The sequence below is a fragment of the Myotis nattereri genome (assembly GCF_964212035.1).
Source record: "Myotis nattereri genome assembly, chromosome: Y".
NCBI lineage: Eukaryota > Metazoa > Chordata > Mammalia > Chiroptera > Vespertilionidae > Myotis > Myotis nattereri.
The window spans coordinates 1,385,280-1,399,975 of NC_138094.1; the positions used below are offsets into that span (position 1 = coordinate 1,385,280).

The 14,696-nt window shown below is 45.6% G+C and overlaps 4 protein-coding genes across 4 annotated transcripts; all 4 read right to left on the reverse strand.

Moving 5' to 3' along the window:
- Positions 1-135: 135 nt before the first annotated feature.
- LOC308512256 (T-cell leukemia/lymphoma protein 1A-like) lies at positions 136-483 on the reverse strand (the record flags this gene model as incomplete). The annotated part of the gene is made up of 1 exon (XM_081082053.1): positions 136-483. One exon carries the CDS (start codon positions 481-483, stop codon positions 136-138), a length of 348 nt encoding a protein of 115 aa, XP_080938179.1.
- Positions 484-3,538: 3,055 nt separating this feature from the next.
- LOC308512257 (protein p13 MTCP-1-like) lies at positions 3,539-5,531 on the reverse strand (the record flags this gene model as incomplete). The annotated part of the gene is made up of 2 exons (XM_081082054.1): positions 3,539-3,856; positions 5,430-5,531. The coding sequence occupies 2 exons, from the start codon at positions 5,529-5,531 to the stop codon at positions 3,539-3,541; spliced, it is 420 nt and encodes a 139-aa protein (XP_080938180.1).
- A 3,402-nt stretch (positions 5,532-8,933) lies between these two features.
- On the reverse strand, positions 8,934-9,272 carry LOC308512258 (T-cell leukemia/lymphoma protein 1A-like; the record flags this gene model as incomplete). Its single annotated transcript, XM_081082055.1, has 1 exon — positions 8,934-9,272. One exon carries the CDS (start codon positions 9,270-9,272, stop codon positions 8,934-8,936), a length of 339 nt encoding a protein of 112 aa, XP_080938181.1.
- A 4,766-nt stretch (positions 9,273-14,038) lies between these two features.
- Positions 14,039-14,377, reverse strand: LOC308512259 (T-cell leukemia/lymphoma protein 1A-like; the record flags this gene model as incomplete). Its single annotated transcript, XM_081082056.1, has 1 exon — positions 14,039-14,377. The coding sequence occupies one exon, from the start codon at positions 14,375-14,377 to the stop codon at positions 14,039-14,041; it is 339 nt and encodes a 112-aa protein (XP_080938182.1).
- Between the last annotated feature and the right edge of the window lie 319 nt (positions 14,378-14,696).

Sequence of the window (14,696 nt, forward strand, 5' to 3'; positions counted from 1 at the left end):
ACATGAATGTGCCCTCGCACCCAGGGGGTGGCAGAGAGAACAACAGAGCTTATTAAAATGGTGAACACAACTATACATGTCCCACCACCAGGCCAGCAGGACTGGGGCTCAGGTTAACAAGAGCCAGGGACCCCATCACGTGTACTTTGAGTCTTCCATCAGCTCAAGGATCATTTCCTCCACGCCATCCTCCTTGATGTGGTGCACAATGCGCCAGAACCAGCACATGCAGTCCAGGTACTTGTTGCCAGGGTGGATCCTCCACATAAAAGGCATGGTGCTCGAGGCCAGCGCGTAGGTGGTTAGTGAGATATGCCCACTGGGGATGTCTTCCTGCCACAACCGTACTTGCTGGACACCTCCTGTCTCCATGGCAAGATGCTGCCACGTGCGCTGCTTCTCATCCTGGTACACCGAGTCCCCATGGATCCTCAGGCAGATCGGGTGTGAGGTGAGGTGAACCTTCGTCGGGATCTCGGCCATGACACCACCGTGGTCCAAGGAGCAACAGCCACAGCTTCTCAGAGCCTCTCGCTACATTGGTCCTGGTATCGAAAAACAGAAGATGGGTTCTCCAACGGCATTTTACCTCGCCTTTTATCTTTATAGTTTTTATGGTCGTTTTTGTGTTTGCTTTTGTTTTTTTTTGCAAATTTATTAATCTCAACTTTTCTTTCTTTTTAGTTTTAGATCTATCTTCTAAAACAAACTGTGCAAAACGTACTTAAGGTAAAATATGACTCCTTGAAGGTAATATGGTCCTATGGAATTTTTATACCATCTTTTAAATGACATTTGACATAGAACCTTAGGTTCATTTCAGGGGTACCCCCCAATGATTAGACATTATATAATGGACTAAGAAGTCATGTAATTAATCTCATACCCATCTGACCTCATATAAAATTAAGAACCCAAATTCACACATAACTAGATGCTAAAGCCAGCCACAGAACCGGTTCGTGCATTCAGGAGATGAGCCCTTGCATCCCTCGTAATTCCTCAAAGGAAAGAGATGATCAGCATAAAACATCCGTAAACCCCAGAACATTCTTTATTTTTTTGGAGAGGGTAGTATCCTTTGACGATCCTCAGGAGATCAAACAATGAGAACGCTGGTCATTGAAATGAAAACTATTTCCAGTGATGTTTCGACCCTTGTCTACCGGGGTTGTGCTAATATTTTGAAGCTTAAGATCCTTTTGTTTGTCTTTCACTGTTCAATATATTTTTACTTGAGGCCCGGTGCACGAATTCGTGCACCAGCGTGCTGCCTGGGCCTGGCCTGCGGGGATCGACCGAAACTGGCACTCTGACATCCCCCGAGGGTTCCAGATTATGAGAGGGCACAGGCCAGGCAAAGGGACCCCACTGGTGCCCCATTTGGTTTGGGGAGGGACACAGGAGGTTGGCCAGCTGGGAAGGGACCATGGGAGGGCTCCAGGGTATGTCCAGCATGTCTCACTCAGTCCTGATAAGCCAGACCCCAGCAGCAATCTGACTTACCAGTCTGAATGTCTTCTCCCTGGGGGTCAATGTATGTCATAGCGAGCAGTTGAGCAACCTTAGTATATCATTTGGATATTATGCTTCGATTGGTTGAACAGATGACCAGTTGACTGGATCTTAGCATATTAGGCTTTTATTATGTAGGATTGATTTCATACAGGAAGGGAGAGAGAAACATCCATGATGAGAGAGAATCACAGATCGGCCGCCTCCCACACGCTCCCTACTGGGGATCAAGCCCGCAACCCGGGTATGTGCCCTTGATCCAGAATCGAACCGTGACCTCCTAGTTGATAGGTCAACACTCGCCACTGAACCACGCCGGCCAGGCTAGAAATGCAATATTTTGAATATGAGAAACACACCTTAGAAACACATCCCTCACGCTCCCCAGTCCTCAGCCTTGAAGGTCTCAATGTGCATTTGCCAACACTTTCCTGCAAGAGGAGAATTTAATCAGCAGTCAGTGATCTCTTTAATGCAACCATGGATGACCTGAAATTGATTTCTGGGACTCACCCTGGGCCCGTATCCTGCCACCTCTCTTGGGTACGATACTACATAAATTTAATGTCCACTGGGCTTTGTTTGTGGATGTTTAGTGCTAAAGACAATTAAAAACGCAAATGCATCCATAGCTAGAAGTGAAAATCACACATAGAGCAGGTTCCAGTATTCAGGATACGAGCCCTGGCATCCCTCGTAATTCCTCAAAGGAAAGAGATGATCAGCATAAAATACCCACAATCCCCCAAACATTCATTCTTTTTTTAGTGAAGGTAGTATTGGTTGACGAATTTCAGGAGATCAAACAATGAGAACGCTGGTCATTAAAATGAAAACTATTTCCAGTGATGTCTTTGAGCCTTGTTTACCGAGGCTGGGCTAATATTTTCAGGCTTATGGTCCTTTGCTTTTTCTTTCTCTGTGTAATATATTTTTATGAGAGGCCCAGTGCACGAATTCATGCACCGGGGTGGTCCCTCAGCCGGGCCGGCGAGATTGGACCAAAACCGACTCTTTGACATCTCCCAAGGGGTCCCAGATTCTGAGAGGGCAGAGGACAGGCCAAGGACCCCACCGGTGCCACATTGGTCTGGGAAGGGACACGATAGGTTGGTCAGCTGAGGAGGCACCTTGTGAGGGCACCAGGGTTTGTCCAGCATGTCTCACTCAGTCCCGATCAGCCAGACTAGAGCAACAATCTGACCTACCAGTCTGAATGTCTTGTCCCTGGTGGTCAATGCATGTCATAGTGACCAGTTGAGAAAACTTAGTATATCATTTTCATATTATGCTTTGATTGGTTGAACAGATGACCGGTTGACTGGGCACTTAGCATATTAGGCTTTTATTATATAGGATTGATTTCATACACGACGGGAGCGAGAAACATCACTGATGAGAGAATCATACTTCCAGTGCCTCCTCCACGCCCCTGTCTGGGGATTGAGCCCACAACCAGAGAATGTGCCCTTGATCAGAATCGAACCTGGGACCTTCCAGGGTCTACAGCCCAACCCTCTACCCACTGAGCCAAACAAGCAAGGGCTCATTGGTAAATTCTTGTCCTTGCCCTTACGGGGAATTGAACCTTGATCTCCGGGTCATAGGTCGTCCCTCAACCAATGAGAAACACCAGCTTGGCTCAAAATGCTTTTATTGATTTGAGAGATGGAGAGAGACAGAGAGAGTGTGAGAGAGAAAGAGACAGAGAGATAGAGCAAGGAAAAGATGAAGGACAAGAAGAAAAAGAAGATGAAGAAGAAGAAGAAGAAGAGGAAGAAAAAGAAGAAGAAGAAGAAGAAGAAGAAGAAGAAGAAGAAGAAGAAGAAGAAAGAGAGAGAGAGAGAGAGAGAGAGAGAGAGAGAGAGAGAGAGAGAGAAACATCAATGTGCCCTTGCACCCAGGGGCTGGCAGATAGAACAACAGAGATTATTAAAAGGTGAACAGAACTATACACGTCCCACCACCAGGCCAGCAGGACTGGGGCTCAGGTTAACAAGAGCCGGTGACCCCATCACATGTCCTACGAGTTGTCCATCAGCTCAAGGATCATTTCCTCGATGTGATACTCCTTGATGTGGTGCACGATGCGCCAGATCTGGTCCAGGGAGTCCAGGTACCGGCAGCCAGGCATAAGCGACCACCATGAAGGCATGGTACTCGAGGTCTGCGGCCTGGTCATGAGTGCGATATGCCCACTGGGGATGTATTCCTGGCGCAACCGTACTTGCCGGACACCTCCTGTCTCCATGATGAGATGCAGCCACATGCGCTGATTATCGTCCTTGTACACCGAGGGCCCACGGATCCTCAGGAAGATGGGGTGCGAGGTGAGGTGCACCTTCGACGGGAGCTCGGCCATGACCCCTCCGTGGTCTAAGGAACAACTGGCACAGCTTCTCAGAGCCTCTCACTACTTCGGTCCTGGTATTGAAAGACAGGGGATGGGGTCTCCAAACGCATTTTACCTCAGCTTTTATCTTTATGGTTTTTGTGGTTGTGTTTGTAGTTCCCTTTGGCTTATTTTGCAAACTTATAAATCTCAACTCTTGTTTCTTTTGAGCTTTAGATCTCTCTGCTAGAACAAACTGTGCAAAATATACTTGAAGTAATATTTGACTCCGTGAAGGTAACACGGTCCAATAGATTATTTAAAAAGCTTTTTATATGAGTTGACATACAACCTTAGGTTCATTTCAGAGTTACACCCCAATTATTTCACATTATATAATGGACTAAGAAACAATGCAATTAATCTCATGCGCATCTGACACCATACAGAGTAAAATATTAGTAGAGACTGAGTGTACAAAATTCATGCACTTGTGGGGGTCCCTGAGTCTGGTCTTTCAGTCCGGAACTCCTTGAAGGATGTCCAACTGACAACTTAGGCCCGCTTGAGTGCTGCTGTGTAGGCTCCCACCAACCCCTGTGCTCAGCAACTGTGAGTCCTGCTTTGGCTGAGTGGTGCTCCCCCTGTGGGAGTGCACTGACCACCAGTGGAGAGCTCCTGACATAGCATCTGCCCCCAATGCTCAGTGTGTGTCAAAGCAACCAGCTGTTCTGACATTTGGTCAATTTGCATATTAGCCTTTTATTATGTAGGATTGCATTGATTCAATGATCTACTTTACTGTGCCATGACTATTCTTTCATTTTTTCATATAGTTTTACTGATTTCTGAGAGCAAGGGAGAGGGAGAGAAAGAGGAAAATGATCAATGATGACAGAGAATCATGGATTGTTTGCCTCCTGCACACCTCCTACTGGGGATCAAGTCTGTAACCCGGGCATGTGCCTGGAAAGGGAATCAAACTGAGATCTCCTGGTTCCTCGGTTGAAGCTAAACACCTAATCCATGCTGACCAGGCTCTAAGTTTTCTTTTCTTTTTTTCTTTTCTTAATTAAAACTTTGTTGTTGGATCTACTTTTCTTTTTGTGCTGACACCACCACCTTCTTACTGATCATCTCAGAGGGAACTCACAAACCATAGAACAACGCACCCATGCTAGCAATATGCAAACAATATGCTTTACATTTAACAGCTGGCAGAGGAACAAAGCTAACGTCTGCATCCAGGTGGGATTATCAACACCGGTCTTGCTTCTCAAGTGCTGGTGAGAGAGGCAAGACCAAAATATTCATGGACAGACAGACACCTGGGATAGCTGATTGGGAAAACAGGAACCAAGTGACAGGTGAAACAGCAAGTCGGATTCCTGATGTCTCATTACATCACATATAGAATGACCTCTCGCTTCCCCAAACCTCAGCCATGCTCTTGGCAAGAGCTGTATGGTTTTGCTGGTAAACTCACTTCAGTCCACAAAGTCCAACTTCCTCCCTCAGTTCAGACTCCATCCCCAATCCTTCCAGTTCATCCTCCTACTCCTCCCATCCATTTTATTCTTACCTGTTCTTCTTGCTCTGAAGGCAAACCCCCGTTCTTCCCTCTTTTCCTCTGTGAGCAGACTCTGCTTCGCCCTGTCACCTGCAGAAGAAACAAAATGGCCATGATACACCTGTTCCAAGGAGTCCATGTATCAGGAATGTGTCCAGAAAAAACAAGGTTCCCCTGACTCACACCCCAGAAACCAGTCCTGTGAGAAATGTGGTGGTGAGGAAAGAGAGGTTTATTCAGGTGCCAGCAACCTGAGAAGATGGGGGAAGCTCGTCCCAAAACTCATCTGCACATCTCAGTGTAAGCAGAGGCTTTTATAAGGATGGAGAGGCCAAACAGAGCAAAGAGGTCAGGGGGCGGGGCTTGAGAAATTCTCTACGTGCCAACAGGCACAATCCAATCTGATAAGGATCTTGCAAGTGGTCAGGTGACGGTCCAGTGGGCGTCATCCTAGCCTTTGTTGTCATTGTTTTAAGGTTGAAGGACATCAAATCTCCCAGAACTGGGAAGGTCAGAGTTTATATCTTCTAAAAACAGTTCCTAGGATTCTTATACAACATGTTGTTTATCTACAAGCTTCATTATTAGTCAGAGTCTGCATTTACAGGAACAATGTGGAAAGAATCGTGAGGTGAGTTGTAATTCCCATGAATTACATGAATTCATGTGATTAATGTGACATGAATTCTGAGTTGCTTTGTTTTCTTCAAGGCGCTTCCACCCTTTGAAAAAATCAAATTGTCTCTGGCCGGTTTGGCTCAGTGTATAGAGTGTCAGACTTTAACTGAAGTGTCCCGGTTTTGATTCCTGTTCAAGGTCACATCCCCAGGTTATGGGCTTGATCCCAGGGGGTGATGTGCACGAGGCAGCTGTTCCATGATTCTCTCATTATGGATGTTTCTAACTCTCTCCCTCTCCATTCTTCTCTGAAAAAATAAAATAAAATAATAAACAACTTCCAGCTCAGTAACCTAGACTGAGGCAAACTCTTCCCAATTAGGAAGTAAAGATGAATGGGGTTCTAAGGAAATGTCAGACATCTGCTTGTTGGCATTTAGATGAAAAATTAAAACAATAAAATAAAATAAAATAAAATAAAATAAAATAAAATAAAATAAAATAAAATAAAATAAAATAAAATAAAATAATAAAATAAAATAAAATAAGGGAGAAAAAAAACATAATTCAAATGTTACCCTCATACTGCTCTCGAAGGAATCGAGCCCAAAGTGGTCACGAGACTGAGTGTCTGCATTGAGACATATGACAGATCTCAATGTGTGGGCTCTTTTATAAAGAAATATATTTTTTTTATTATTTATTTTAGAGAGGAAGGGAGAGGGAGATAGAAACATCAGTGATGATGAGTGAGAATCATGGACTGGCTATCTCTTGCACGATCCCCCCCTGGGTATCGAGCCCACAACCCGGCCTGTGCCCTTGACTGGAATTGAACCCGGGAGCTTCTGTCTACAGGCTGATGCTCTATCCACTGAGCCCAACCAGCTCTGGCCCTATGTCATCTTTTAATGACTACCGCCCTAGTATGTTAAACCAAAAAAGAATAATAAACTATTTTAAAGCAATGTGCATGTAATCTGAATTATAAGAATTGTGAATATTTTTAAAAATGATTTTATTGACTAAGAGTGGAAGGGAGAGGGATGGAAAGAGAGAAACATCCATAATGAGAGAGAAACAAGGATCAGATGCCTCCCGCACGCCCCCTACTCAGATTGAGCCCGCAACCTGGGCTTGTGCCCTTGACCAGGAATCGAACCATGACGTCCTGGTTGATAGGTCCATGCTCAACCACTGAGCCACGCCAGCTGGGCTTGAAGTGCAATATTTTGAATATGCGAAAAGCAACTGGTATACACGTCCTTCACGTAACCCAGTCCTCAGCTTTAAAGAGCTCAATGTGCATTTGCAAACACCTTCTTGCAAGAGGAGAATTTAATCAGCAGTCCCTGATCTCTTTAATGCAACCATGGATGTCCTGAAATTGACTTCTGGGCCTCCCTCCAGTTCGCTCTCCAGCCGCCTCTCTCTGGTGTGGTGCTAGATGAATTTTATGATCGCTGGGCTTTGTTTGGGGCTGTTTAGTGCTAACCACAACTAAAAACCCAAATGCATCCAGAGCTAGATTTTAAAGCCATACATAGAGCCGGCTCGAGCCTATAGGAGTCGTTACCTGGCATCCCTCATAATTTCCCAAAGGAAAGAAATGATCAGCATAAAACACCAGTAATCCCAAAAACATTCGTTCTGTTTTTGGAGAGGGTAGTATGGGTTGACGAACCTCAGGGGATCAAACAATGAGAATGCTGGTCATTGAAATGAAAATTATTTCCAGTGATGTCTTTGAACTTTGCCTACCGGGTCTGGGCTAATATTTTCAAGCCTAAGGCCTTTTTCTTTGTCTTTCTCTGTTTAATATATTTTCACTATAAGCCCGGTGCACGAATTCATGCACCAGTGTGGTGCCTCAGCCTGATCTGCGGGGATCGGCCGAATCCGGCTCTATGACATCCACCGCGGGGTCCCAGATTATGAGAGGCCACAGGCCAGGACAAATGACCCCACTGGTGCACCATTAGGTCTGGTGCGGGTCACGGGAGGTTAGCCAGCTGGGGAGGGTTCATGGAAGAGCTCCAGGGTGTGTCCAGCCCGTCTCAGTCCCAATCAGCCCGGCCCCAGGAGGAAGCTGACGTACCAGTCTGAAAGTCTTATCCCTGGTGTTCAATGATTGTCATAGTGAGCAGTTCAGCAAACTTAGTATATCATTTGCATAATATACTTTGATTGGTTGAATAGATGACCAGTTGACTGGACACTTAGCATATTAGGCTTTTATTATATAAGATTTATTTCATACAGGAAGGGAGAAAGAAACATAAACGATGAGAGAGAACAATACATCAGGTGCCTCCTGCACACCCACAACCAGAGCATGTGCCCTTGACCAGAATCGAACCTGGGACCTTCCAGATTCCACAGTCCAACCCACTCTTCACTGAGCCAAACAAGCTACGGCTCATTGTTTAATTCTTGTCTGTGCCCTGACGAGGAATCGGACTGTGACCTCCGGGTTCATAGGTCGTCCCTCAACCACTGAGAAACACCAGCTTGGCTCAAAATGCTTTTATTGATTTGAGAGAGAGGGAGACAGACAGAGATACAAAGAGACAGAGAGAGAGAGAAAGAAGGAGGACGAGGAGAACGAGGAGGTGGAGGAGGAGGACGAGGAGAAGTAGGAGAAGGAGGAGAAGAAGAAGAACAACAACAACAACAACAAGGAGAACAACAAGAACAAGAAGAAAGAGAGAGGGGGAGAGAGAGAGAGAGAGAGAGAGAGAGAGAGAGAGAGAGAGATCAATGTGCTCCCAGACTCAGTGGGTGGCAGATAGAATAACAGAGCTTATTTAAAAGGTTAACAGAACTATACACGTCCCACCAGCGAGCCAGCAAGACTCGGGCACAGGTTGACAAGAGTCAGGGACCCCATCACATGTCCTAAGAGTCGTCCATCAACTCAAGGATCATTTCCTCCTTGTCATCCTTCATCACATGGAGCACGATGCGCCAGAATCGGTCCATGGAGTCCAGGTACATGCTGTGAAGGTGGATCGTCCAGTAGGAAGGCATGGTGCTCGAAGTCAGAGGGCTGGTGGGGAGTCTGTTATGCTCACTGGGGTAGTCGACCTGGCACAACTGTACTAGAAGGTGACCTTCTGTGTCTATGACGTGATGCAGCCATGTGCACTGGTTCTCGTCCTCATAAACCGAGGGCCCACGAATACTCAGGTAGATGGGGTGGGAGGTGAGTTGCAAGATCAATGGGAGCTCGGCCATGACCCCTCCGTGGTCCACAGAGCAACAGCCACAGCTTCTCAGAGCCTCTCGCTACTTCGGTCCTGGTATCGAAAAACAGGAGAGGGGGTCTCCAACCGCATTTTACCTCACCTTTTATCTTTATGGTTTTTACGGTTGTGTTTGGTTTCTTCTGCAAATTTATAAATCTCAACTTTTCTTTCTTTTTTAGCTTTAGATCTTTCTTCTAGAACAAACTTTATTAAACGTACTTAATGTAAAATATGACTCTGTGAAGGTAACATGGTCCTATAAAATTTTAAAACCATATTTTTCAATGATAGTGGACATAGAACATTAGGTTCATTTCAGGGGTACTCCCCAATGATTAGACCAGGGGTGGGTAAACTTTTTGACTCGAGGGCCACAATGGGTTTTTAAACTGGACCGGAGTGCCAGAACAAAAGCATGGATGGAGTGTTTGTGTGAACTAATATAAATTCAAAGTAAACATCATTACATAAAAGGGTATGGTCATTGTTTTTTTTTTTAGTTTTATTCATTTCAAACGGGCCGGATCCAGCCCGCGGGCTGCAGTTTGTCCACGGCTGGAGTAGACATTATATAATGGACTAAGAAATCATGCAATTAATCTCATACCCATCTGACTTCACACACAGTTATAATATTACAAGAGGCTCAGTGTGCAAAAATCTGTGCACTCTGTGGGGTACCTCAGCCAACCAAGTGGCCTCTCCCACTCGGGGACCCCTTGAGGGATGTCCAACTTACGGCTTAGGCCCGCTTTAGTGCTGCCATTGAGGCACCCACCAACCCCTGTGCTCGGCAGCTGTGAGCCTGGCTTTTGGCTGAGCTGCGCTCCCCCTGTGGGAGTGCACTGACCATCGTTGGACAGCTCCTGCCATGAGTATCTGCCACCGGTGTTCAGTGTGTGTCATAGCGTCCAGTCGTTCTGCCGTTTTGTCTATTTGCATATTAGCCTTTAATTATATAGGATTGACTCAATGCTCTACTTTACTGTGCCATGACTATTCTTTCTTTTTTTATATAGTTTTCCTGATTTCAGAGAGAAAGAGAGAGGGAGAGAAAGAAATATCAATGATGACAGAGAATCACGGATTGGTTGCCTCCTGCATGCCCCCTACTGGGGATCAAAACTGTAAACCGGGCATGTGCCATGACTGGGAATTGATCGACATTTCCTGGTTCCTAGTTTTACGCTAAACAAATGAGTCATGCCAGCTGGGATCTTTTCTTTTCTTTTCTTTTCTTTTCTTTTCTTTCCTTTTCTTTTCTTTCAATTCCATTTCTTTTCACCTCTGTTCTTCTTTTCTTAATTAAAACTTTGTAGTTGTTTCAACATTTTTTTTCCCCTGTCAACACCACGTTCTTTCTGATCATTTCAGAGGGAACTCACAAACCATAGAACAAGCAACCCCATGAAAATAATATGCAAATAATATGCTTTACCTTTAAAAGCTGGCAGAGGAATAACGCTAACGTCTGTGTCCAGCTGGGCTTCTTAACAGCGGTCTTGCTTTTCAAGTGCCGGTGAGAGAGGCAACACCAAAATATTCAGGGACAGACAGATACCTGGAATAGCTGATCGGGAACACAGGAAGAAAGTGACAGGTGAAACAGCAAGTAGGATTCTTGAGGTCTCATAACATCACTTATAGAATGAATTGTCCCTTCCCTAAACCTCACCCATGCTCTCGGCAAGAGCTATATGGTTTTGCTGCTAAACTCACTTCAGTCCACAAAGTCCAAATTCCTCCCTCAGATCAGACTCCATCCTCAATACTTCCTCCTCCTCCTGCCATCTGTCTTTTTCATACCTGTTCTACTTGCTCTGAAGGCAAAGCACCGTTCTTCACTCCTTTCCTCTGTGACCCATCTCTGCTTCCCCCTGTCACCTGCAGAAGAAAGAACATGACCATGATACCCATATTCCCAGTAGTTCATGTACCAGGAATGGGTCCAGAAAAAAAAGACACCACTGACTCACACCCAGAAACCAGTCCCGGGAAACAGGTGGTTGTCAGGAAGGAAAAAGGTTTATTCAGGTGACGGCAACCTGAGAAGATGAGGGAAGCTCGTCCCAAAACTCATCTGCACATCATAGTACAGGCTGAGCCTTTATAAGGAGGGAGAGGCCAAACAGAGCAACGAGGTCAGGGGGCGGGGCTTGAGAAGTTCTCCATGTGCCGACAGGCACAGTCGAATCTGATAAGGATCGTACAAGTGGTCAGGTGATGGTCCAGTGTGCGTCATCCTAGACTTTGTCCTCCTGGTTCTAAGGTTGAAGGTCAGCAAATCCCCCAGAACTGGGAACTTCACAGTTCATACCTTATAAAAGTTTTTCCTAGGATTCTTATTCAAACTGGTTGTTTACCTACAAGCTTCATTATTAGTCAGAGTCTGCATTACAGGAACAATGTGGAAAAAATGGTGAGGTGAGTTGTAATTCCAATGATTTACATGAATTCATGCAACTACTGTGACATGAATACTGAGATGCTTACTTCTTCTGCAAGTCATTTGCGATCTTTGAAAAATCAAACTGGCCCTGGTTGGTTTGGCTGAGTGGATAGAGTGTCGGCCTGCAAACTGAAGGGTCCCAGGTTCAAGTCTCGGTCAAGGTCACATGCCCAGGATGTGGGCTTGATCCCCAGTTAGGGACTTGCAGGAGGCAGCCGATCCATGATTCTCTTATGAACGATGTTTCTAACTCTCTCCCTCTCCCTTCCTCTCTGAAATCAATAAAAATATATTTGAAAAAAAAGGCGGACGTTCTATCTACTGAACCAAACCAGCTGGGGCCCTGGGTAGTCTTTAAATGACTACGCACTTGGTATATTAAACCAAAAAAAAAATCATAAACTCTTTTAAAACATTGTGCATTTAATCTGAATACAAAACATGCTTAATATTTTTAAAATGTTTTTATTGACTCAGAGAGGAAGGAAAAGCGAGATGGAGAGAAACATCCATTATGAGAGAGAATCACTGATCGTCCGCCTCCCACACGCCCCCTACTTGGGTTCGACCTCAACCCAGGCAAGTGCCCTTGCCCGGTAATCGTACCATGACCTCGTTCTTGATAGGTTGACGCTCAATGATTGACCAACTCTGGCCGGACTAGAAGTGCAATATTTTGAATATGAGAAACACACCTTAGAAACACACCCTCACGCTCCCCAGTCCTCAGCCTTAAAGGTCTCAATGTGCATTTGCAATCACTTTCCTGCAAGATGAGAATTTACTCAGCAGTCAGTGATCTCTTTAATGCAACCATGGATGCCCTGAAATTGATTTCTGGGGCTCCCACGGCCTCCCCCTCCAGCCACCATCTCTGGTGCAATCTAGATGAATTTTATGACCGCTACGCTTTTTTGGGGGCTGTTTAGTGCTAAACACAATTCAAAACCCAAATGCATCCCGAGCTAGATGCTAAAGCCATACACAGAGCAGGCTCGAGCCTTCAGGAGATAAGCCCTGGCATCCCTCGTAATACCTCAAAGGAAAGAGATGATCAGCATAAAACACCCATAATCCCGCAAACTTTCGTTCTTTTTTTGGAGACTGTAGTATCAGTTGACGAAACTCAGGAGTTCAAACTATGAGAACGCTGGTCATTGAAACAAAAACTATTTCCAGTGATGTCTTCGAGCCTTGTCTACCGGGGCTGGGCTAATATTTTCAGGCTTAAGGTCTTTTTCCTTGTCTTTCTCTATTTAATATATGTTTATTAGAGGCCCAGTGCACAAATTTGTGCACCAGTGTGGTGCCTCAGACACGCCTGCGGGGATTGGCTGAAACTGGCTCTCTGACTTCCCCAGAGGGTTCCCAATTTACGAGAGGGCCCAGGCCAGGCCAAGGCACCACACTGGTGCCCCATTAGGTCTGCAGAGGGACACGGGAAGTTGGCCAGCTAGGGAGGGACCCTGTGAGGAGTCTAGGGTGTGTCCAGCATGTCTCACTCATTCCTGATCTGCCAGGCCCCAGCAACAAGCTGACCTACAAGTCTGAATGTCTTGTCCCTGGTCGTCAATGCATGTCATAGTGAGGAGTTGATCAATCGTAGTATATAATTTGTATATTACTATTTGAATGGTTGAACAGATGACCGGATGGCTGGACACCTAGCATATTTGTCTTTTATTATATAGGAGTGATTTCATACAGGAAGGGAGGGAGAAACATCAATGGTGAGACAGAATCATACATCGGGTGCTTCCTGTAACCCCCTTCTGGGGAACGAGCCCACAACCAGAGCATGTTCCCTTGAACAGAATCGAACCTGGGACCTTCCAGAGTCCACAGTCCAACCCTATATCCACTGAGCGAGTAAGCTAGGGCTCATGGGTTAATTCTTGTCTGTGCCCTGACCAGGAATCGAACAATGACCTCCAGGTTCATAGGTCTTCCCTCAACCACTGAGAAACAGAAGCTTGGCTCAACATGCTTTTATTGATTTGAGAAAGAGGGAGAGAGACAGTGAGAGATAGAGAGAGAGAGAGAAAGGAGGAGGATGAGAAGAAGAAGAAGAAGAAGAAGAAGAAGAAGAAGAAGAAGAAGAAGAAGAAGGAAGAAAGAGAGAGAAAGAGAGAGAGAGAGAGAGAGAGAGAGAGAGAGAGAGAGAGATCAATGTGCCCTCGCACCCAGGGGGGGCAGATAGAACAGCAGAGCTGAGTAAAAAGTTGAACAGAACTATACACATCCCACCAGCAGGACAGCAGTTCTGGGGCTCAGGATGACATGAGCCAGGGACCCAATCACATGTCCTACGAGTTGTCTCTCAGCTCAAGCATAATCTCCTCCACTCCATCCTCCTTGATGTGGTGCAAAATGCGCCAGAACCTGCACATGAAGTCCATGTACTCGCTATCATTGTATAGAAGCCACGTAAAAGGCATGGTGCTCGAGGTCAGCGGACTGTTGGTGAGTGCGATATGCCCCCTTGAGATGTCTTCCTGTCGCAACCGTACTTGCAGGACACCTCTTGTCTCCATGAAGAGATGCACCCACGTGCGCTGCTTCTCATCCTTATACACCGAGGGCCCAAGGATCCTCAGGCAGAAGGGGTGCGAGGTGAGGTGCAACCTCGAAGGGAGCTCGGCCATGACCACTCCGTGGTCCAAGGAGCAACAGCCACAGCTTCTCAAAGTCTCTCGCTTCTTCGGTCCTGGCATCGAAAGACAGGGCATCAGGTCTCCAAACGCATTTTAACACAGCTTTTATCTTTATGGTTTTTAAGGTGGTGTTTCTTTTTGCCCTTGGTTAATTCTGAAAATTTATTAATCTTAACTTTTCTTTCTATTTAGCTTTAGATCTCTCTTCTAAAACAAACTGTACAAAGTGTACTTAAGGTAAAATATGACTCTTTGAAGGTTACATGGCCCTTAGAATTTTTATACTATCTTTTAAATGACAGTTGACATA